Source organism: Schistocerca piceifrons, chromosome 1 (assembly GCF_021461385.2).
Source record: "Schistocerca piceifrons isolate TAMUIC-IGC-003096 chromosome 1, iqSchPice1.1, whole genome shotgun sequence".
NCBI classification, from domain to species: Eukaryota; Metazoa; Arthropoda; class Insecta; order Orthoptera; family Acrididae; genus Schistocerca; species Schistocerca piceifrons.
Window position 1 is genome coordinate 759,795,306 of NC_060138.1, and position 26,131 is coordinate 759,821,436.

Below are 26,131 nucleotides of genomic sequence, written 5' to 3' on the forward strand. Positions count from 1 at the left end.
AGGTTAGATATAACTAAGAAGTTATTAGTAAAAGTCAGTTTTCCTAAGTAAAACATTAGTTGCACTTCCTCCATTACTGGTCTACCTCAATTATCACGTATTCCAATAATATGCATGCCTGCTAGTGGTAATATATGATAAACTTTGTTTTGATGTACTACTTCAAATATGCTTTGGTTCACCATGCTTACCTTGCTACCCAACAACATTTATCATAAGTGACTCTTAACTGTCATTCCACTTGGTGGTTATAATTATAGTGTGTCTAATCATAGAGGTCTAATCATAGAGTATGGGCTGTAATTATTGTATGGCTTTGATATTCAAATGCATTAATGCAGAACTGATTACACTGGAAAAAAATTAGTTCCAATTTTGGTGACCAGGTGCAAAGCTAGCACTGTGAATGCAGGAAAGATGAATGGAAATGTTTCCATATGTAATGGATTGGAACAGGACTTGGGCAGAAAAGGTCAAACAAGAGAGAAAGTCACAATATTGATTTTATTGCTAACCACCACTTACACAATTTGCTTAAGATGAGCACCAGAGATGTCAATGAGAAGCTGTACAGTGCCAATTTGCACCTGGTGGCCAAAATTTGAACTAATTTTTTTCTAGCATAAATTGTTTCCTTATTAATGGATTAGCATAGCTAAGGAGTTTTGCTGCCATAAAATAACAACAGCCCACACTGGATTTCTGAACGGCTGCACTTTAATTATAACCACATGGTATTATAGGTTTTACTGTACATATGAGGTGTGTTCAAAAAGTAAGACGACTTTATATTTTTATGAAAAAATATTTATTTATTCATTAATATTCATGTTGTCCCCTTCAAAGTAATCCTCCTCAGATACAATATACTTGTGCCAATGCTTCTTCCAAATCCTCGAAGCATTTCTCATAAGCACTTTTTGGTACAGCCTTGACTATTTCCAGCGAAGCAGTTTTTATTTCCTCACTCATTGAAAATCTTCATCCTTTCATAGCTCTCTACAGTTTTGAGAACAGGAAAAAGTCACAGGGAGCCAAGTCCAGTGAATATGGTGGCTGAGGCATGATTGTCATAGTGTTTTTGGCCAAAAAATCTCTCACAAGCAATGATAAATGAGCAGGTGCATTGTCGTGATGCAAAAGTCATGAATTGTTTTTCCACAATACGTTTTCTGCATATTTCTTCTCGCAAACGGTTCATAAGGTCAAGGTAATACTCCTTATTGACAGTATAGCCTTGAGGTCAAAATTCATGATGCCCTACACCATGGAAAATAAAAAACAAAGTAAGCAAAACTTTGACATTTGATCGAACTTGTCGTGCTTTTTTCAGTCTTGGCTTTTCAGGATGCTTCCATTGGGACAATAGGGCTTTGGTTTCAATGTCATAACCGTAAACCCATGCCTTGTCACCAGTTATGACCCTTTTGAGCAAATCAAGATCATCACTGAGATCTCTTAAGAGCCCCTAAGCGATTCCCCTGCGTTGGTTCTTCTGATCAAAATTGAGAAGTTTTGGAACAAACTTCGCTGACACACGTCTCATGCTCAAAACATCCAAAAAAATTGTATAACACGAGCAGACTGATATGCCATCTTCAGCAACTTCTCTTATGGTAATTTGACAATTTTCCAAAACAATTTTCTTCAGAGCTTTGATGTTATCATCTGTTGCTGAAGTGCTGGGTCATCCAGAGCGAGATTCATCATTGGCATCTTCTCAGCCAACTTGGAAGAGCTTGTACCACTTGTAAACATATTTTTTACTTACAGCAGAATCACTGTATGCCACTGTCAACATTTCAAGTGTTTTAGAGCACTTGTTTCCATGTTTTACACAAAATTTTATCAAATTCTTTGCTCCAATTTTTACAATAATCGACAATTGCTGAGCACACTAAAACACATGTAACCTTTCTATCTGTCAAAAATAAATGAAGTATGCTGTACATCTGAAATTGTGAACATATGTTCAGGACATGGGTACCAACATAAAAAAAAGATTGATCATCGAATGAACGTTCCCTGCGCAATCTGAAAAGTCACCTTACTTTTCGAACATTACTTTTTGAACATCTCTTGTACTCCTGGGTAACCCTTCTTCTTTCAGTAAATCCTCTTAAAGTGACTGCACCTTCTACATCAGTTTTCAACTTATTATTACCATTATTAGGTTGGGAACCATTCAGATTTCTTCTCGACTATTCATCTTCCTTAATTTTACTGAGGATATTGAGTTCTTTTAAGTAATGTAAAATTCTTCTAAGTAATGTAGAAGGTCATCTTTAATGATATTTGTCTATCATCTTTTCCCTAACATGGGTGGGAAGTTGGCTGATTAATACTCTTACAAGCAGCGTTTTGTTTATGAGTTCATCTAGAAGTTGAGCTTTATCTGAATGTTATTCAAAATCTGTTATAATCACACCATTTCATATCTGAGGGGCTTGGTAACATAAGTTCAAGAGAAAGTTTACATTGTTCCATCATATGCCAGTACTTTTCTTTAAACTGCCTACATAATTCCTTCCAGTCTCTAATTCTTTGCTATTTAATAGAACCCTATTCTGTTGCCATACCGCCCAAATATACTACTGCACACTGAATTTTCTTTTCCTGACTCCATGAGTTAGGCAACAGGTCATAAGAACTTGTCGGGGGAAAAAAAAAAATCATTGGCTGTAAACCACTTCTAGGTTTAAACACTGAGAACTTCTTTGAGAGGGCATTACTACTTTCAGTGTGAAATTCCTCCCATCATTCTTGGAGTGCATGTGGGTGATCTCTCTCTTTCTTACCAACTTCCTTTACTTCTGGAGCTTCTTTCAAACTACTGGATATAACCCTAATGGTACATGTGAGCTGGCTGCCTTCTGAGAACCATGGGGACATTGTATCGAAACTTTCAGAGTCCTGCACCATTCTGTGCCTATGCAGACCCTCCCTGTACAGTTTATTGTTACCTGTCCTTCCCTCATCTTATGGAAGAAGACACAGATAATTAAGCTTATTTTTTAGTTCCTGAAGATGTATCCTATCCTTTAAATTTTCTAACTTAAAATTTTCTAATTGCCTTTTACAGCCTCTATATTATTTTTCACCGTTTGTAAATCATTCTTATTTAAATATATCTTACATTTTATTTCCTTTTGTACCTCATTTATGCTCTCAGGTAATTCTTAACTAATTAACTCATCTACCATTATTTCTGTTTGTGTTTTAATCTCTTCCTTTTCTAATCTGGCCTCCTTAAGATGTGTATCTATACAGCTACTAACAGCAGCACACTTTAATTCTGTGCAACTGGTAGATAAATTCTCTTTCAATTCAGTTTTTAATTCCAAGATATTAAGAGCCATTTTTTTTTCATATCTGTTTTGAGTGCTAAATTATTAGAGGCCATTTCATTCTTCATTTCTAATGCACGAGTGGCTGAATTTTCTTTCAGAATTTGTGTCCATTCCACAAACGACCCTGGCATTTCCATTTCTGCTAATTGTTTATACTAATGGCTGTCAGAACAAACTTTCACCATAGAGTACAGTTTGGTTTAAGTCTAGACCAATGAAAATCTTACTGTTGTGAATCACTAACTGCTCTCAGAGTCTATTCAAAGATATCTTAACAGTCACTCCACATTACATTCATAGAACAGGACACAAACTGTTATCCATCACTCTGACTCATTACATCTCATGGAATTATCGTATCTAGATTCATTCCTTTTTCCATTGCTATATTGACACAGGAAATGGCCACAATGATGATAGCTGCTTCTCTTGGTGTGTGGTTGTCAGTTCAGGGACAATGATGTCCAGCTTCTTAGGTTGCAGCACCCATAGCTGAAGCTCCATCAGCTCTTTGTGTGTGCTTCCTCGTGACCATGAAACAAACAAACCACACAGTATTTTGTGGCAGAAGATATCTTATTCTATAAATTATTAGCTTCACTTACTGTAAATCAAAGTAAGCTTATCAGTCAGGGTGCAGTGGTCATCTGTATAAATACCAGCACACACACTTACTGAGTTTAGTTGAAACCTAGCCTCTCACAGGTAAACTCCAAACAACATTGACATTATTTTTGTATGCGAATTATGAAATCCTGGCTACTCTAGAATCTGATTCATATATTCACACACAAAGGTGAAGTGAGAGTGTACTTTATTCACAGTGCACCTGTACTGTGTCAAGGAGACATTGTATTTCTTGGGACTGTTCTTAAATCATGATTATGATTATTCACTGGCCTCTTAAATGCATTGGTGCAAAAATTATTTCAAAGTTCTCTGGTACAATAAAAGATGGGCAAAATTTCAGTTTATTTGATACACTAATTACTAAACAGACCGGTATTAAAACAAAAATTAATGTGAATGATTTTTGCATAAAATTCAACATTCTTCGTCCAAAATTAATTCTCTCATCCTCGGCTGTGCTGTTTCATCACATTCTTCATACAGTGCATCTAGTAAAATCATCTTTTGTCAATCCAGGCCCAAACAGTTATACATCAAGGAAAGAAATTAGAATCTTATATACAATATTTTAGGATATTCATTCAAAACTCATTACCATCACATGACAAAATAAACTGGAAGGAAGAAAAACAGAAATAAAAAAAAAATAGGTTGGGTCCAGCTAAGTCTGGACGAAGCATGCCCTGCACTGTTTCTCTTTGTGAATGCGTTGCTGAATGCACATACTTTCATCTCCCCCCCCCCCCCCCCCCCCCCACACACACACACACACACACACCTCCACTGACAACACTTAGTATGTTGTGCAGGAAGGCAAACTGATTGGTTTTCAAGAAGGAACCCATGTCCAGAAATGCATGGCTTCGGTGTTGGAGAGTGTTGAAGTCCGAGGCCAAACAGTTGTGATGGTTTGTTCCAATGAAATTTGGTATTTTAATATGGGAGCTATGCAACCGTTTAGCCATCTGTGGATAGATAGCCTGAGCCTAATAACACTCCTAAACATGGACTACATTTCTGAACACAGAAGTTGTGCACACTGCAGACCTTGTGTGGTGTGCCAGTGCAATAATGTTGTTGACGAAAGTACGACATGTACCAGAACAGTTGTGAAATTTACTGACATGGTGCTTGCATACAGCAAAGCAGTTTGTAGTGGAAGAGCTACTGCATGCGGAATATTTTCCAAACAGATGTACACCATTTCATTCCTGTCTTGCAGCCATAGAGAGATGCCTCAGAAAAGTTGGAAAGTTTATCATAGGTACTTTATGCCTGAGCTGTGTCCACTGAACAGTAATGTAGTGGCACTTCCTGCTGGGTACTTATGAGTACTATCCCTAGTCCACTGTTTGTCCACTGGTAGGTGCTGAAACATGATAGGGGTGGTTCACACTCGGCTCTCGAACACTACAGTTAAGAGCAGGACATGCTGACAATGTTCAAAGAGGACCAAGCCACCAGCACTCAGCAGGTGGCACAGCCACTGCACATGGATAAAACTGACATGGGGCATGTTGTCCATGAACACTGGCTCCATCTACGCCATCTGCAGGAGAGGACTACACATAAAAGGTTCAGTTTGCACACAGGTATTTACAATTATCCACATTCCAGTTACAATTCACAAGCTTGGTGCTGTTTAAGGATGAATGCACATTTACTAGAGATGGCATATTAAACTTCCACAACATGCATATTTTTGGCGGAAAAAATCATCAACAAAAGGTTGGTATTAACAACTGGTCCAGTATATATGAAGATAGTAACTGTTCTCGAAAGAACAGATACAACTGATGACCATGCAGCTTCTCTAGAATAAATGATAATTAACTGAAACCCTCAGCTGCCGACAGGTGTAGTTGATATAGTTAAAGGCTACCCAGTCACTGACCTTCATCTGTGCGAATGTGTACAGGTTGCCCCAACTCTTACGGGAATTATCACCTTAGTTGGCGTGAGTAATGAGTGGATGGGCAAATATCTATTAGGAACATTATGTATGTATATTGTGGGCAGTTGGAAATATGGGCCTCATAGGAGGCATGCAAGGGATAAGTCCTTGCAGTCGCGCTATTTATCTGTGTCCTCACTGGCTCAGATGGATAGAGCGTCTGCCATGTAAGCAGGAGATCCTGGGTTAGAGTCCCAGTGGGGGCCACACATTTTCAGCTATCCCCATCGAGGTATATCAACTACACATGTTGGCAGCTGAGAGTTTCAATTAATTATCATTCAAGGTCCAGTATAATTGGTGCCCATATGATTGGGACATATTTCCTGCAAACAGACTAACAGGACCAATCTATCTCACATTTATTAAAGATGTTTTGCGTATTCTATTGGATGTAGTATCACTAAACATTCAGATGGACATGTGGGGCTGCAATACGATGGTGCTCCAACAGACTTTGATGTTGATGTGCAGAATCCCCTCACATCGCATGTCCCAATCAGTGGATTGGTAGAGATGGACCAATTGCATGGCCAGCACAGTTATCATATCTGGCACCTATCAACCATTTTCTTTGGGGTAGTATGAAACTTATGATGTACAGCACACCTGTAATGTCAGTGGAGGACCTTATTGCTCGAATTCACAGAGAATTGAAACACTTCAAAGCAAACTGCACATTTGGCTCCTGTGATGAGTATCTGTGCCACTGACGCAGGCTCTGCATTGATGTAGGAGATATGCAGTTCGAAGGCCGTTTGTAACCCAGACAGCATGATGTGCTACTCATTGATATTGTGTGGAATACACACTCATCTCAGACTTATATTTGGGGGGGGGGGGCGGTGGGGGGGGGGGGGGGGGGGGTGGAGGAGGGAAAATATGTATATATATTCCCATTAGTTTTCATTACAACTTTGGATTCATTCCCAACAAATTACCAGTACTTTTATGCAAAAACCGATAATTTTACATATAAAATTATCTTCTAAGCATTGCACTGAAATATATTGCCTATATCACATAACACAATCTGTTTCTTTCAATACATACACTGTTAATGAAATATTTTAAGTCACTATATGGTGGGCAACAAGATCACTCTTTTTAACTATCACAAAATGCATTATGCATTATAAGTAGAAATCCATGACTAACAACTCAAGGAATACCTTTTGTGTCACTTTTACTCATTCTTTCACACACATTTTCTGCCTGATATAGTCAAAACAGGGCTCTCAAAAAAAAAAAAAAAAAAAAAAATTCCCAATTTCATCCATTCCTAACAATACTTTAAAATTTATTCTGCGCCTCTACATTTATTATCAGTCATTTCCTCTTCTTTCCTAGTCCATAAACCCAACCACCCAGGACGCCCCACTGTAGTCAGTTACTATGCTCCCACTGGATCTCTGCTCTTGTAGACCAACATATTCAACCTATTACCCAGAACCTACCCTCCTATATAAAAGATACCACCCATTTCCTCCACAATTCCTGTCCCTTTACCACATGGTGCCCTGCTCGTCACTATTGATATCATCCCCCTTTACACTAACATCCCTAATGCCCAAGGCCTTACCGCTATTGAACACTATCTTCCCCAACACACTATAGTTTCCAGACCAACAACCTCCTTCCTAGTCACCATGTCCAACTATATCCTCAACCACAATTACTTCTTCTTTGAAGACATTTCCTACAAACAAATCCAGGAACGGCTACGAGCACCCGCATGGCACCATCCTTTACAACCTGTTAATGGGCGATCTAGAGGAATCCTTCCTAAACACTCAGAATCCTAAACCCCTCATCTGTTTCAGATTCACTGAACACGTCTTTGTAATCTAGATTGAGGATGAAGACACCCTATCCACATTCCTAAAGAACCTCAACAACTTCTTCCCCATTTGCTTCACATGGTCCTACTCAACCCAACAGGCCACCTTCCTTGATGTTGACCTCCATCTCAAAGTTGGCTACATCAGTACCTCCGTCCATATCAAACCTACTAACCACCAGCAATACCTCCACTTCGTCAGCTGCCACCTGTTCCATACTAAGAAGTCCTTTCCATACAACCCAGCCACACATGGTCATCAGTCCCTCTCAAAATATACCGAGGGTCTCACTGAAGCCTCCAGAGATTTTATCCTCCCAACCTTGTAGAATAACAAATCTTCCATGCCTTATCTTACCAGTCTCCCACCACCTCCCAAAGCCCCACGAGCAACTGAATTATTTTCTCCACCAGGGTTTCAACTCAATCTCGTTGTGGACTGAAATGAGAAATGTCCTGCCCACTATCCTTCCCACCCCTCCCACAGTGGTATTCCGACATGCACCGAACCTACACAATATACTCGTCCATCCCTACACAACCCCTGCTCCCAACTCCTTACCTCATGGCTCGTGCCCCTGTAATAGACCTAGATGGAAGACCTGTCCCATAGATCCACCACCTACTGCAGTCCGATCAGAAACATTACCTATCCCATCAAAGGCAGCGCTACCTGTCAAACCAAGTCATGTGATCTACAAGCTAAGCTGCAATCACTGTGCTGCATTCTGTGGGCATGACAACCAACAAGCTGTCTGTATGCATGAATGGCCACTAACAAACTGTGGCCAAAAAACAAGTGGACCACCCTTTTGCTGAGCACGCTGCGAAACATGACATCCTTCATTTCAATGACTGCTTCACAGCCTGTGCCCTATGGATCCTTCCCACCAACACCAGCTTTTCTGAATTGTGCAGGTGGGAACTTTCCCTGCAATACATCCTAAGTTCCTGTAACCTTCTGGGCCTCAATCTTTGTTAGTCATTGTCCTCACCCATCCATCCGCTGCCTGTTCCCAGTCCAGCACTACACAACCCTCATTCCACTATCACACCCAATCTTTTTACTTCTCTCCTGTTCTGCTATCCCCCCATGTCTAGCTGGCCCTCCATCTAACCTGCACCACTTCCTGTCCGCCACCCCTACACTACTATCACTCCCACTCCCCACCCCAGCCTCCTCCTAACCCCCCCCCCCCCCCACCCACCCAGTCGAGGCCCCCATCGTGCACTGGTGTTCAAAGGCTTTACTGGCTGAAACCCTTATTTGTGACAGTCTTTCTGTTGTGCCTATCTGCGACTCAGCATCTCCACTATATGGCAAGTGGCAATTTTCCTTATAATATTGTTACATTACATCCTCGATTTTCCATTGTTTGATTTATTTAATAATCGTTCCTTAAATGAAGTAAAAAGTATGGGGACAACTAGTTCAAGAGAAAAATCACAGTACTATGTTGAAAAAGTAACTCTCATAAAATTCAGTCATCTGTATGTATTACCAACTTCTAATTCAGAAATTGAAAAAGTTATACGTTCTCTGAAAATAAAAGCTCATCTGTTTTAATGGTGTTTCCAGTAGAGTACTCAAGATTTGTTCATATATAATAAGCCTGATGTTATCTGAAATATGTAATGCACCACTAACTTAAGGCATTTTTCAACAGAGACTTAAATAGGCCATTATTAAACCCCTCTTTAATAAAGTCATAAAAGGGATGTCAATAACTACAAACCTGTTTCCTGCTGATATCATTTTACAACGTTTTCCATCAAGTTTTGTCTGTTTCACATTGATCACATGCTGAATCAATTCATAAATTTAGTTTTCTCATTCACTTACCCTGCTTCAATAGGGTAAAACTGAACTCGATACTATCTTTGCTTTTCTTCCAATAATGTAACCTTGAACAGCTCTCCTTCCTGACCTCTTCCACATTTGTTGTCCCTTAATAATTGTGTAATATTCTTAGGTTTTTCCAAGAACGTGTACAGTCTTCATATTCATCTCCTCTCTCATTTTTTTTCTATTTTGACACTCTGGTCTTCCATATCTGTCACCTTTAAATTTAGTATTACGTCTGGAGGTGGGTTATTGTTTGAGAATAATTTGCCTCGAGGACACAACTTACTGTACCACCAATTGTCCATATCTCCAAATCACTATTATTAGCAGTCCACTTACTCCCAAACCCTTTATCAGACTAATTTAAATAATCAAGGTGATGTAGAAATTCTAACACAGTTTTACCTATTAGATTCTCTTTAGCTGTTCTTGGTCACCAGTTAATTAGTGTTTCAATTAAATATGATTAATCAATTCTGTCAACCAGATATTTGGCTTGATTTATATGCTGCTCTGCACAATTCCTATATCCACACCATGATTATTATAAGCTCCACGTTGTTGCCTTAAAATATTCTAGGTGCCTGAGGGACCAGAATTTTGTTTTGTACTCCTCTCGAACTGTTCATACATCTAAATGTATCTATACTCTGCAAGCCACCTTGCAGTGTGCGGCAGTCAGTACTTTGTGGATCACTGTGACTTCCCCTTTTACGGGAATTACAATTGCTGGTAAACCTCCATATGGACTCAAATCTCTAATTTTTTCTTCATGGTCTTTTCATGAGATATATGTAGGAGGAAGAAATATATTGTTTGTCTCTTCTGGAAATGTATGATCTCGGGATTTTAGTAGTAAATCACATTGTGATGCACAAAGCTCTCTGGCTGCATCTGCCTTTAGAGATGGCTGAGCATCTGTGTGACACTTTCATGCTTACTAAATAAACGCAATGTGCTGCTCTTCTTTGAATCTTATGTATTTCCTTTAGCAATTCTACCTGGATTTCTTCTCACACTGTCCAAATGAGGACTCTGGAAGCTACTTACTATGTTGGTGGAAGACATTTCCTGAGAATCCTTCCAGTCACTCTCAGTTAGGTATCTGCATTACTTGTGATTACTTTTATGTGGTTATTCCACTTTACATCACTCTGTGCGTAATTTCTAGATATTTTATGGAAGTAACAGCTTCCAGTGATTGCTATGCATTCATGTAATCATAAAACAATGGGTCTTTCTGCCCATTTATGAATATGTTACATTTGTTTCTGTTGAAGGACAACTGCCACTCCCTGCACCAAGTAACAATCCTCTGCAGGTCTTCCTGCATTTTGCTGCAGTTTTCAAGCATTGCATTGTCTCTATATACAACATCATCTGCAAAAAGCTTTATACAACTTCTTATGTTATCGACTATGACACATATAAAAGGTGTCTCTCCTAAGAGTCATCAGGCAGATTTTCTCTGGTGTTTTGGAAAATATTTGCAATTTTGTTTTTGCAATATGTAGCTAGATCCATCCCAAACAAAGACTGTTCATCACATATTTTTTTAAGTGACAGAAAGTGTCCCTTTGTTTCCCACAACAAACAAAATTATTTTTTAAGCAGAATCAGATCAGTCCCAAATCAGTCTTGTGAAATATTTATTTTATTGATCTGTATTAACACAGACAGTAAAACAGGAAGAATAACCAGTAGCGAATGACCAGTGCCACCACATACTCCCTTCATGTACACGTGAAGTTGTGAGGGTAATCTGAAAAAGTTCTCGAAATAGAATAGAAATAAACAAGTTACTGCAGTATTTTTCAATGCAGTCTCCCTGTATGGTTACACACTTGGTCGAGTGATGTTCTAATGGTTTGATCCCATCTCGAAAATTAGATTCCTCCCAGCCTACAGAATATCCAGCAACTTTGGCTGTCATTGCTTCATTTGAAGAGAATCTCCGTCCACTGAGGACAATTTTGGGCTTGGGGAAGAAATGGAAATCTGATGGAGCCAAATAAGCCAGATGCAGCAACAATTCATATCTTAGTTCATGTATTTTTTGCCAATGGAAATAACACTTGTAGGTGGGTGTGCATTATCTTGACAAAAGACGATTTTCTTCATTGACAAAGATGGCTATTTTTTGTGTTCTTTTTTGTAGCTGGTCTAGGAGGTTAGCACAATATTGTCCAATAACTGCTTGATCAGTAGGAAGATAAACTATCATCAGAATATGTTTTGTTTCTCAGAAAACTAATGCCATGACCTTTCTGGCTGACCATACCACCTTTTTTTCTTTGGTGGTGGTGAATCAACAATTTTCTGGTGCTTTGGCTGTTCTTTTGTCTCTGGGTTATAGTAGTCACTAACTGGCACAAAAGATTATTTGAACATTTCCATTCAAATGTGTTTCTGTTACTGCTTTGAGAGCTGCAGAACCACATTGTACATCATACAGAATATCAGTATGGCAAAGGAAAGAAACACAACATCAGTGACAATTTAATTTTCACTACGCAACACTTCTTTTAATTAGTATTCTTTCAGTTGAATACTCTTGACCCAACAGCAGCCTCCATGTGTTTCAACACACAATCAATGGGCAACTGAAATAGGCCACTCATGCCTCACTTTCCAGTGCATCAGCTCTAACTGCCATGCCAGAAAACACACTACAGCAACAAGCTCTTCACATATGACTGCACTGCATTCCTTGGATTCACAAAGCCCAGTGCCATCTCAGAAAATGCCACAATAGTATGAAGAAAAAACATTAACTTTTCATTACTTTACTATTCAACATTGAAAAAAAGCCAGTGTGGAACTAAGCCAAATAATGAGCATGGATGAAACCCTTCTGACATTTGATATGCCAAGTAACAGAATTGTTGCCATGAAAGGTGCTAAAACTGTAACTATAAAAACAAGTAGACATGAAAAAAATGCACTACACTGTTGTCCTTTCATGTTGTGCTGATGGTACTAAACTTACTCCAATGATTACTTTCAAGTGCAAATCAATGCCAAAACCTTCTGAAATACCGCCAGGTGGTGGTGTTCACATACATGGCAAGGGCAGGATGGATGAGGATGGTATGAAATTATGGATTAACAGAGATGGGAGGGAAGGAAAGTTGCTTTATTGAAGTAGAGTTCTTGTGCTAGATCAGTTTAATAGGCATTTGAAAAATTCTGTAAAAGAGACACTAAGACACAGAAATACAGAGCTTGCTGTTATTCTGAGAGGACTTACTTCACAAGTGCAGTCTCTTGATGACTCAATAAATACACCACTTAAAGATATGAGAGAGGAATGTAACAACGGATGATAGACAAAATTCAACACAAATTCATGCCAAAGAAAGCTTAAAATGACCAGTTATGGTCTAGAGTGAGAGAAAACATTATTGTTAAATTTTTCAAGATGTGTGGCAAAAGCAACGCTCTTGATGGCAGTGAAGACCATCTTATATATAAGAAGAGGACAATGATGATGATGAAGAGGAAGATGAAGAGAGAGTTCAGATGGTGATTTTCAGGGATTTTGACAGTCTGTTTGGTTTTATAAACTACGAATTTTTTTTAGTCTGGCTTTGCAGTCTAATAATAAAAATAGTAAAAATGTAAGTTTTTGAAAAAATTGCTAAAAATTAATGTGCATTTTATAGTCCATAAAATATGGCATGCCATGCTGTTTCACCACATTGCTCATAGAGCAGACCTCCCTCACCTAGTAAATGCATCTTTTAACAAACCATACCCTAGCAGTTACATATCAAAGAAAAAAACAACTTTAGAATCTTATTTATCATATTTTAGGATACTCATTTGTAATTCATTCTCGTTACAACACAAAAAATGCTGGGAGAGAGGAAAAAAATTATGATGGATTCAGTTCTGTAAGGACAAAGTGTGCCCTGACAAAAAAGAATGTCTTGGCCATGGGTATAGGTCATAAAGATATTATTATAGAACCAGACTCGCCCGAGGAATTTAGGACCTTAAGTGGCTTGTAAGCATTGCCCCACATTACCAATAAATGGAGTGGTATATAAGGGGCTATGTGCATGACCAAGAGTGTGCTTTTTAAATATTTCCTTCAGAAGAGTAGTAGTTGTTGGTTATGTACAAGGAATGAGATGTTGAATTAGAAGACGGAGTGCTCAGTGGTGGAAAGGCCATTCGCAGTAGGATGTTTAGTGTGAAGGAAGGTGGTGTCAACATGGTCAATGCATCAACTATATGTTAGCAGTTATTTTTACTGTTTCCATTGTTTGTATCCCTTCCAGGCCTTTCCACTTGTTATTTTTACTTCTGTGTTACCCAGAACTTTCCAGTTGTTATTTTATATTTTCACTGTTTGTGTCCTATACAGGACTTTTCAATATCATAGACACAATTTATATTGGTAAGTTACACTTGCTGCTAGATTATGGATTTGCTACTGAAATACTATTCAAGAAAAACATGTTAGAAGGTATCATTAAGAAAAATAAAGGGAAACATCTAATTTAAAATGGATCAGTGCCATGAGTGTATCTGAGAATGTTCATGACAGGTGACACTGACTATAAATTTATTACTATTTTGTAATGTTTAGAAACACTTGTGAAGCAGCTCATATTCTTGGAACACAGAAAATGTATCAAACAATTATTTAGCCACATTACTGTCAAAATTGGTAGAGATGTTCGGAAAGTCTGTGAGATGTTAACGAATGACAGTAATATACAGGTGAACACATTGCAATCTTTACAATCAATCACCACCACTGCCTACTTACGGTGTAAAACATTACCGGTAAGTAGGTTTCATTCCTAAAATAACTGTAATTAGTTTTCAGCATTCACTTCACTATTCATTTCACTTTCCAAGAGATTCACAGGAAATAAGTCACCCCATTTGCTTGCTCTTGCACATCTGTACGCAATTCTGAAAAAGAAAAGTTTTCCTCACATCACAAACCAAGACACAAAAACAAAAAAAGTGACAACTATATTCAGTAATACCCACTGCACTTTGAATGATTGCTTGTATTGTAATCATTGACTGAATAGAGGGATTTTATAGAAAAGAGTCTATCATTAATTTAAAAATAGTGTACAATAAGCTCATTTTAGATAATACAACAGCACTTAAAAATCTGTCAGATAAACAATTATTTACAAGTTTATCTTCAGGGACCTTTAACTGTATAATTCTTTTTCTTTATGTGAAGCAATTTGCAATATAATTTAAATGGATAGATAAAAATTCTACTCACCCACTGGTCGCAGGAGAACACACACACAAAAAGGTTTAACTTTTAAAAACTTTCTGAGCCAGTGGTTCCTTCCTCTGGCAGAAGAGTTGAAGAGGAAGGAAGAGGGTGAAGGAAAAGGAGTTGATAGGTTTAGGGAAAGGGCATAGATCCAAAAAGTCACCCAGAACCCCATGTCAGGGGAGACTTACCAGACGGGATGAGAGGAGAAGACTGACTGTTGGGAAATGCACCAGATGAGATCGGAAAACCTGAGGGCTTAAAGATGGAAGACAAGGTAATGTGAACACAGAGATTACTACTAAAACATTATGCATGAGTAAATAAGAGTGAAAAACTAAGAGCATTGAATGTAACAGAGGTGGGAGCAGGGATGGCAAAAAATAGACAGGTTAAAAAATGAAAGATGCAGAAAACTAAAATAGAGTGAAGAAATGAGTAGCTACTGTGAAGAAATGCTGAGATAGAAGGAATCAATGTAAATTAGGGCCAGGCGGGTGATGAGAACCAAGGACATAAGTATGGCACTAGTTCCCACCTGCGTAGTTCTGAGAAACTGGTGTCTGGGGGAAGAATCCAGATGGCGCATGGTAAAACAGGCACCGAGGTCATGCCCGTCATGTTGTACAGCATGCTCTGCAGCAGGATATTGTGTGTTGCCGGTTTACACCTGCTGCCTATACCCTTCATCCTGACTGATAATTCATGATACTCATGCCAATACTCTAAAACATGACAGTCAAGAGCTCAGTGCCTAAGCCACACATTTTTTTCCAGTTTTTGTAATCCAAAAAACTGCCTGTGGCTTAAAATCGAGAGCAAAGTAAGTGGAAGTTCTGAAAAATGTTGGTAGGTGCCGCCACACCTAACTTCTGCCGTCGAATATATGTAGCACTACACAGGCATGCTTTGCAGCCACAAAGATAAACACTGGTGCCAAAACCTCTGCGTCAGTAAATAAACTTAAAAAAAGGTGGAAGACGAGCTTTTTTTCTCCGCCCCAAGTTTCGACCACTGCATTTTCATACATTATCCAATGAAGTAAATACAAATTCCATACTGTTCATCTTCGAATGTAGCAGCCTTTCAATGTACTACAAAAATCTGACTGGCAAGACTGTTTGGGATGTTTGTCAATATGGCCAACTCTATATTCTGAATTTTTTCCTACCTGTGTCAAGTGATGGTTGCTAATAGGAACTTGTATGAATTGTGAATCACCTGCAGAATTCTCTTCACCATAATAATACGAATGTAAACATTTTGCCATGTATTCTTTCGTGTTTGCTGCTATCTCATTTAAATCCTGTCTGCCTAATAAACTACGAAACTAGAGTGAGACAACAGCAAACGCGAAAGAATATACATATCATGTCATGTTTATATTCATATTATTCTTATTCTGAATACTGATACAGTCAGAAATGAAGCACGGCAACTGACTAGATTTTTAAATCTAATATGACTCTAATTTCTATGCAGAATGTAATGTACTAAAGAGGCATCTGCAAAGATTTTCAAACGGAGAAAAATTTTCGCTAAACTCTTGTTCAGAATATCTTCTATCATATGCAGCCTATTATTTGGTTCTCATTTATCATTATCAAATAAAGCAGCAGTGTAAGTAACAACAAATAGCAGTATCTTGCCATTGTTTTGCTAATGAGACAATTCTTCTCTTTTTTTCATTATAAGCAGCGGTAGCGCACCCAAAAGCAAGCCATGCGGCAACAGTCCATAAACACTCATTATCAGAATGCAAGAAAAAATGCATAACACACTAAAATAATGCATTTTCAGCTTAGAGTGACGTAAACACTTACAACAAAGAGAACGGCGCTTATCAGATCAAAGAAAAATAAGCAATCAATTCAAACCAGATGAAGCATGTGAAAAAGGAAGGGTAGCCGTATAAATACGGATGGAGTGCCTGACACATAGCAATGGCTACCTGGTAAAACTTAACTGCTAAGCTTACGACTCGAACCACACTACTGCAGCTGTATTGTCATTCATTCGACCTAAATTGTGTCTCATATTTCAATGGACCAACTTTGTTTCGATTTGGAGGTGTGGTCTAAAACTTTTCTCCCCCCTTGAATTTCAAGTCTCAAATTTCAGGTGCGGCTTAGATTCAGGAAATTTTTTTTCCTTGATTTCGAGTCTCATTTTTCAGGTGCAGCTTAGATTCGAGTGCGGCTTAGATTCAAGTAAATACGGTACACCATCTAGATTCTTTCCCCAGACACCAGTTTCTCAGATTCTCGCCACCCACCTAGCCTTAATTTATGTTGATTCTTTCTGTCTCAGCATTTCTTCGCACTAACTACTCCTTTCTCCATTCCATTTTAGTTTTCTGCATCTTTCATTTTCTAGCCTGTCTATTTTTCGCCGACCCCCCTCCCACCTCTGTTATGAGAATGCACTTAGTTTTTCCCTCTTATCAACTCGTGCATGATGTTTTAGTACTAAGCTCTGCGTTCATATTACCCTGTCTTCCACCTTTAAGCTCTAAGATTTTCAAATCTCGTTCAGTGTATTCCTCATCCATCAGTCTTTCCTTCTCATCCCATTCGGTAAATCTCCACTGATCCTGGTTTTTGGGTGACTTTTCTGGACTGTGACCCTTTCCCTAAACTTCTCCAGTCCTTTTCCTTCACCCCTCTTCCTTCCCTTCCACTCTTTTGCCACAAGAAGGAGCCACTGGCTCCCAAAGCTTGTAAAAGTTAAAAGTTTTTGTGTGAGTGTTCTCTCCTAGCACCACTTGATGAGTAGATGTTATATCTATGCATTTACATTTTACTGTCAATAACTGATTATTTTTGTCATTACAATGTACAATATGTCATCCAACTATAAATTTAATTACAGTCTTGTCATTTCCTATAATCTATGAAACGTTCACTTTTTTTTACAATGAAACTAATACATTATGCTGGATTCAAAGCCACAGACATTCAAGGCAGAGTAAACATCCTCAGTGATTTTTTTATATGCATTAATGTAATGAATAAACAACAGGTGGGATAGTACTGACGATTCTCTCCATATAAATTGTAGCCTGATGTGATGCTTCATGTGTAATTCCTTTAAATTTTGTCTAGTTTACTGTACTTTAGATAAGAAATTCTAATATATATGGTTGCCTCTGCAGTTTTTCTTATGTATACTGCACCAGCTTTACTCAGATGCTGAGAGCATGGTCATGCACTATTCCCCATTGTTAAAAGATTCTGAATAACAAAGATTAAAGACAAGAGGGAAACATTCCACGTGGGAAAAATATATCTAAAAACAAAGATGATGTGACTTACCAAACGAAAGTGCTGGCAGGTTGATAGACACACAAACAAACACAAACATACACACAAAATTCTAGCTTTCGCAACCAACGGTTGCTTCATCAGGAAAGAGGGAAGGAGAGGGAAAGACGAAAGGATGTGGGTTTTAAGGGAGAGGGTAAAGAGTCATTCCAATCCCGGGAGCGGAAAGACTTACCTTAGGGGGAAAAAAGGACAGGTATACACTCGCGCGCACACACACACATATCCATCCGCACATACACAGACACAAGTAGACATTTGTAAAGGCAAAGACTTTCCCTCTTTCCTGATGAAGCAAGTTGGAATTTTGTGTGTACGTTTGTGTTTGTTTGTGTGTCTATTAACCTGCCAGCACTTTCATAGGGAACAGCCATGGACAGCCATGGGTACCAGGATGGCCCCCTCGTACGCCAACCTATTCATGGGTCGCTTAGAGGAAGCCTTCTTGGTTACCCAGGCCAGCCAACCCAAAGTTTGGTACAGATTTATTGATGACATTTTCATGATCTGGACTCACAGTGAAGAAGGACTCCAGAATTTCCTCTCCAACCTCAACTCCTTTGTTTCCATCAGATTCACCTGGTCCTACTCCAAATCCCATGCCACTTTCCTTGATGTTGACCTTCACCTGTCCAATGGCCAGCTTCACACGTCCGTCCACATCAAACCCACCAACAAGCAACAGTACCTCCATTATGACAGCTGCCACCCATTCCACATCAAACGGTCCCTTCCCTACAGCCTAGGTCTTCGTGGCAAACGAATCTGCTCCAGTCCGGAATCCCTGAACCATTACACTAACAACCTGAAAACAGCTTTTGCATCCCACAACTACCCTCCCGACCTGGTACAGAAGCAAATAACCAGAGCCACTTCCTCATCCCCTCAAACCCAGAACCTCCCACAGAAGAACCCCAAAAGTGCCCCACTTGTGACAGGATATTTTCCGGGACTGGATCAGACTCTGAATGTGGCTCTCCAGCAGGGATACGACTTCCTCAAATCCTGCCCTGAAATGAGATCCATCCTTCATGAAATCCTCCCCACTCCACCAAGAGTGTCTTTCCGCCGTCCACCTAACCTTCGTAACCTCTTAGTTCATCCCTATGAAATCCCTAAACCACCTTCCCTACCCTCTGGCTCCTACCCTTGTAACCGCCCCCAGTGTAAAACCTGTCCCATGCACCCTCCCACCACCACCTACTCCAGTCCTGTAACCCGGAAGGTGTACACGATCAAAGGCAGAGCCACGTGTGAAAGCACCCACGTGATTTACCAACTGACCTGCCTACACTGTGAAGCTTTCTATGTGGGAATGACCAGCAACAAACTGTCAATTCACATGAATGGACACAGGCAGACAGTATTTGTTGGTAATGAGGATCACCCTGTGGCTAAACATGCCTTGGTGCACGGCCATCACATCTTGACACAGTGTTACACTGTCCGGGTTGTCTAGATACTTCCCACTAACACCAACCTGTCAGAACTCCGGAGATGGGAACTTGCCCTTCAGTATATCCTCTCTTCTCATTATCCACCAGGCCTCAATCTCCGCTAATTTCTAATTTCAATTTGCCGCCGCTCATACCTCACCTGTCTTTCAACAACATCTTTGCCTCTGTACTTCTGCCTCGACTGACATCTCTGCCCAAACTCTTTGCCTTTACAAATGTCTGCTTGTGTCTGTGTATGTGCGGATGGATATGTGTGTGTGTGCGCGAGTGTATACCCGTCCTTTTTTCCCCCTAAGGTAAGTCTTTCCGCTCCCGGGATTGGAATGACTCCTTACCCTCTCCCTTAAAACCCACTTCCTTTCGTCTTCCCTGATGAGGCAACAGTTTGTTGCGAAAGCTTGAATTTTGTGTGTATGTTAGTGTTTGTTTGTGTGTCTATCGACCAGCCAGCGCTTTCGTTCGGTAAGTCACCTCATCTTTGTTTTTATATATAATTTTTCCCACGTGGAATGTTTCCTTCTATTATATATATATATATATATATATATATATATTAAAAAAATAGAGGGAAACACAAACATACACACAAAATTCAAGCTTTCGCAGGATGTGGGTTTTAAGGGAGAGGGTAAGGAGTCATTCCAATCCCGGGACCGGAAAGACTGACCTTAGGGGGAAAAAAGGACAGGTATACACTCGCTCACACACCCATATCCAACCGCACATACACAGACACAAGCAGACATTTGTAAAAGCCTTTACAAATGTCTGCTTGTGTCTGTGTATGTGCGGTTGGATATGGGTGTGTGTGTGGATGGATGTGTGTGTGTGTGCGAGTGTATACCTGTCCTTTTTTCCCCCCTAAGGTAAGTCTTTCTGCTCCCGGGATTGGAATGACTCCTTACCCTCTCGCTTAAAACCCACATCCTTTCGTCTTTCCCTCTCCTTCCCTCTTTCCTGATGAAGCAACCGTTGGTTGCAAAAGCTTGAATTTTGTGTGTGTCTATATATAGACACACACACACACACACACACACACACACACACAATTGGGCTGTGGCCACTTTGTAAACAAGTATATAATTCTACCAGAACAATATCTCACACTGGCACAATTATAGAGTCCACAAAATGTTTAGGCCCCACTATAGTTTATGAGCATCACACTGGAGTTACTCTACTACCTACTTCAAATGTAACTGTGGCAGTTTGTCATTTCCAATGAACTAATTGGATACTAATGTTCTCTTCATGACTGTCACCTCATCTCTGGCTGATACTGGCGAATTCGTATTTGTTACTAGTAATGCTTTCATGTGTCAGTTCTAAATAAGCCTGTATTAAAGCTTCCAAGCATTTATTGGATAACTCCAAACACCAAGTTTCATATTTCTGGTTTAAGCTGTGTTGTTTCCACAAACTATAAATCACCCTGTCATTAAACTAGCACATAATATTTTACAGAATTCCACCCATCCATTTCCAAGACAACACTGAATGTGCTGCTTGGTGCAGTAACGCAGAGTTAGATAGATCAGTTAAAAATTATGTAGTTAATATGGCAAATTAAGATCCCCATGATATAATGTAGTCCTATATTTCAAATACCTGACTCTCAGTTTTGAATGTCTACTCATTCATAATTAACAGATCCAGTAAATAAAAATTGTATTTCAATCCTTGAAACAATCAAGATTAGTGAAGGATAATGACACATACATAAGTTATAAAAAGACATTACAGTAATAAAACACATCAGCTATACTGCTGCAATAAAGATAATGCAAGCAACTATGTCATGATATCCCATTACATATTAAAACACAGTATACAGACCATATCACTAAATTGGCATACACTGACACAACATATTGCCCAGAAAATAGACAAAACATTTGCTTACTTTCCATGTTTAGAGGCTGTAAAAATAACTTCTGTCAGTTTTCCTGATGCTGTGCACATTCTACAGATGGTGTGTCTTGACCTTACTAGTGTTGGTCTTACAATTCTGGGCCACTGTGCATCATCACTATGTCTGCTGCCTGCAAATTGTACAAAATCCATAACACTCACTTCAGAAAAGGTGACCGCTATGAACTATACACCTAGTTAGCCTTCCCTAAATGCAAGAAATAAAAGTCAAGTAAATAAATTGGCTTTGCAAAAAAGAAAGAGACCATTCAATAATATATTAAACATGAAGTTGTCAGCAAGCAGAATGTAAATGTCATCTGAAGTGCAACCCATCGTTAACACAACCCTTGTTACAGGAAATTTAGGATGGATAAAGATTTTTTGTCTTTTCACATTTCTCCCTTTTTACTTCAACAATCAGTGGAACAGTGACAGTATACTAATGAGACATTACTATGAATGAAAGTGAAATTTGAAAATGGGTAGAATGTAGGAGGAGGAAGGGTGTTGGATTTAGTAGTAAGGAGAACTGTTCACATATTGAGATCAGCAAAAAAACTAATGAAATAAGACAAGCTACATGAATTGGAGTGGTTAAAGAAAAAGGATAGAATCCATGAATGTGAAAGAAAGATATGATAAAAATAGAATACAACCATGAGCAAAAGACAATAACCTAAATTTAGCACCAGAGGAGGAGGGGGGAACAGAAAATAATTGTGATGACATGGTTGAGGACACTCATCATGAGAGGTGTTTAGTAATTCTGACAACATAGTGAAATGAGAGAGAGAACAGGATAACATGATTACTGAACGCAATGGAAGAGCTATAAATGGTATATCACAGGTAGCAAACATATTTAACAATCATTTCTTAGATATAGTCTGAAAGATACTGACAAACAGTTAATGAGGAAAATCACAGAAGCATGTAAAAAAAACAGCTGTCCTAGAGTTCAATCATTGATACATTTGTGCTACTAACTTATCCTTCTGAAATTAAGAAAACTATATATTCCATCAAAAATAAAAACTCATCCAGTTTTGATGGTGATTCCCATATAATAATCCCCTGAAATATGTAATGTATCACTAACTCAAGGCATTTTTTCAGAGGGGTTGAAATATGTCATTGTCAGTTTCTCCATAAGAAGGGATGACAAGAGAGATGTTGATAACTACAAACCTGTTTACTTTTGGCATTATTTTCCAAATTTTTTGAGAATAAGTACACCATCTTCTAGAATAGTAATCCACATGAGCAACAATAATATCCTCAGCAAATCACAGTTCAGATTTCAGAAGAGTTTTTCTACTGAGAATGCCATTTACATGTTCATTCACCAAATTTGACAAGCATTAAATAATAAAATAGTCCCACATGGTATTTTCTGTGACCTATATAAAGCTTTTGACTTGTGAATCACAATATTCTCCTACGTAAATTGAAATGTTATGGGACTGCTGGTATAGGCAACCAATGGATAATGTCATATCCAACCAAAAGAATGTACAAATTTGTACTTGGTAATTCAACTGATGTAGTCCGAGGACATTATTCTGACTGGGGAGAAATCACATATGCAGTTCCCCAAAGCTCAATCTTACGTGCACTATTGTTCCTCACATATGTAAATGGTCTTCCATCTAGCACACAACAAGCACAATTTGTTCCTTTTTCAGATGACACTAATACTGTAAACAGCTGACAGATACACACAGAAACAGAAAAAATAGTAAACAATGTTCTCAGAAGTACCATTGACTGGTTTTCTGTAGATGGTCTCATCCTCAATTTTAAAGAGACACAACATATTCAGTTCTGCACATCTAGGGGTATCACACCAGTGATAAGTTTAACACATGATGAAGAAATAATAAATAGGGTAGAAACTTCAAAATTTTTTGGTGTCTAGATAAATGAGAATTTACACTGGGAAAGCACATTTCGGAAATCCTAAAACAACTTTGTTCAGCCACATTTGCACTTAAAATCACTGCCAATCTTGGGAGAGACAAATCAGTAAGCTGACATATTCTGCATATTTTCATTCAATACTGTCCTATGGAATGATGTTCTGGGATAACTCATCTTTAAGAAAGAAAGTCTTCATTGCACAAAAATGTGTTGTAAGAATAAGGTGTGATGCACACCCACAATCTCCTTATGAGGAATAGGCCGTGCAGATGTATTACAAGATTACACAAAGAGTGAGTCTTCATCTAGGACATTATTTGGAGGAAGATAGAGAAAGTCATTTTGTTTGTGGAGAACACTATTTCTTATCAGAGAATTGTCATAGCTTTTAAAAAATCCCTTTGGTGACTCTAACACACAGATCTTCCAAATGGTTTTGCTATATTTCAAGATCTGCTATTGTCACATAAATCTTTTACTAACAAATATGAAGGTATAAACTCACCACTACAAGGTTCACTACTTAACATTCCTTTATTCATTGATTGTGATGAGATGATATACTTATGCTTTCTTTTGCCTCTTGTGAAGCCCTGACTTTATAGGGAGAAACTCTTTGATGGAACATTTACAATCTCAAGTGCCATTGTTAGTGTGTTGCGAGGTTTTGGTATTCGCTACTGTTTTGGTCATAGACTAAATGATGTTGCACATACTAGTGGCCTAATACTTTCATATGTTTTTGTAGCTTCAACATAAGGGATCAACTTCATGACCTTTATTTCCTGACACTTTCTCTCTTCCATGAAAGCCATATATATTTTTAACTTGGGCCTGCATGATTCATAGACCAAATGGCACAGAAAAAAGGCTATGAAAACAGGCTCAGGTTCATCTGTAACTTTGCTACATTTACTACAGATTACTTTTCCCTATAACAATGTGGTGGATGTTTATAATACTGGCATTTAAAACAGCTCACTATGTTGGGCATGTAGGGTCATCTTTTGAACCTTGATGTGTTCTGGCTATATGCATTTTCGCTATCTATACATTTCCGTCACTTTCTGAGAAACAGATGTTCACATACACAATATACCACACCTAAATCATCCACATATTTTAATTTTCTAGCAATACATTCAGAGCTCTATGGATATAGAATGGTGAAACCTTTTCAAAGAAGCTACTACTTTTTCACTACAAAAAAAGTGTTCTTTGATACACTCAGTGCCCTTTTATTGTACATGGTTTCTTTTAGACCTTAATTTTATCCATTGTTTTTCAGTGTTTCGTCCACGACTGTTTTACTTTCGTAAAATGAAGACAAACTGCCTTCAGTCACAAGTTGCATTTATTTACTGCACTATGCATTTCGAGCCCTGGAGGTTCATCTTCAGGTGCTTTGTAGTGATTTACACCAGTTTTTTTAGTTTTTTGCCTGTTGATATTACATTTTTGTGTTACAACATGGTATATTGTAGATATAAGTTTAACAGCGTTAATAATATGAAACCGACTTACAGTTTAACATTGTATGATGTCTGCTTCTGTTGTACAGTTGGTATACACAATATACATCTTTAATTTTGTAGTACATACTGGGATATATACATTGTCACACACTTTTTCGCACAAGAACACACCTGCATATAAACTTTCACAGTTGTTAAATAATATCCTCAGAGAATTTTACACTTTTGAAACCACATACAAAATAAAAAATGCACGTGAGTTAACAACACTCATCAAAGATGTAAAAATCCCCAGAGAAGCTAGATTTGCCTCATTTGACATTATCAACTTGTTCACAAATATACCTGTTAAAGAGACAATTGAAATTATTAGAAAAAACCTCATCACACACAAAAACTAACCATACCAGAGATTACAGAGTTGGTAGATCTACTTGAACTAGTACTGTCCCACAACTACTTTTCATTTAATAATAAAATCTATCAACAGAGAGAAGGCTTAGCTATGGGTAACTGCATGTCAAGTTTCCTAGCTGACATTTTCATCAACCACTTAGAGAACGTTCTTCAAAGGAGAAAAAAAACTTGTTCAAAAAATTGTGTATTACAAGAGATATGTAGATGACACACTACTCTTATTTGATGGCACTAAAGATGAACTTGAAGAACTCCTCACATCATTCAACTCACTCTACAATAAAATAAAGTTCACAATAGAACATGAAAGAAATCAATCCATAAATTTCTTAGACCTCACAATTGTGAATGAGCAACAAGAACATAACTTGTACATTTACCAAAAACCAACCTCCACTGACATCACAATACATGAATCTTCATACCACCCGAACACACATAAGTATGCTGCATTTAGATCAATGCTGAACAGGGCACATACATTACCTTTAAAACCCGAAGCACTAACACAAGAAATAGATACTATCAAAACAATTGCAGCAAATAATGGTTACTCTGTTAAATCAATTGATAAACTTATCTAAAAAAATTCAAACCAACATCACTCACAAAAACAATGAAAAGAAAACCACCAACACAAAACAAATCTTTACAAGCATTCCATACTTAGGCACAGTATCACAAAAAATAGCTAACTTATTAAAAAAAAAAAAAAAAACAATATTAAAATATCTTTCTCCACAAACAG

The 26,131-nt window shown here is 38.3% G+C and overlaps 1 protein-coding gene across 1 annotated transcript in view; it reads right to left on the minus strand.

Moving 5' to 3' along the window:
• Nucleotides 1–14,124: 14,124 nt before the first annotated feature.
• LOC124788488 (methyltransferase-like protein 17, mitochondrial) overlaps nt 14,125–26,131 on the minus strand; it is a gene marked incomplete in the record, with an annotated part of 112,510 nt that continues 100,503 nt past the window's right edge. The window contains 2 exon segments of the mRNA XM_047255761.1: nt 14,125–14,549; nt 21,561–21,699. Of these exon segments, the coding sequence (XP_047111717.1) occupies nt 14,450–14,549; nt 21,561–21,699 (239 nt within the window).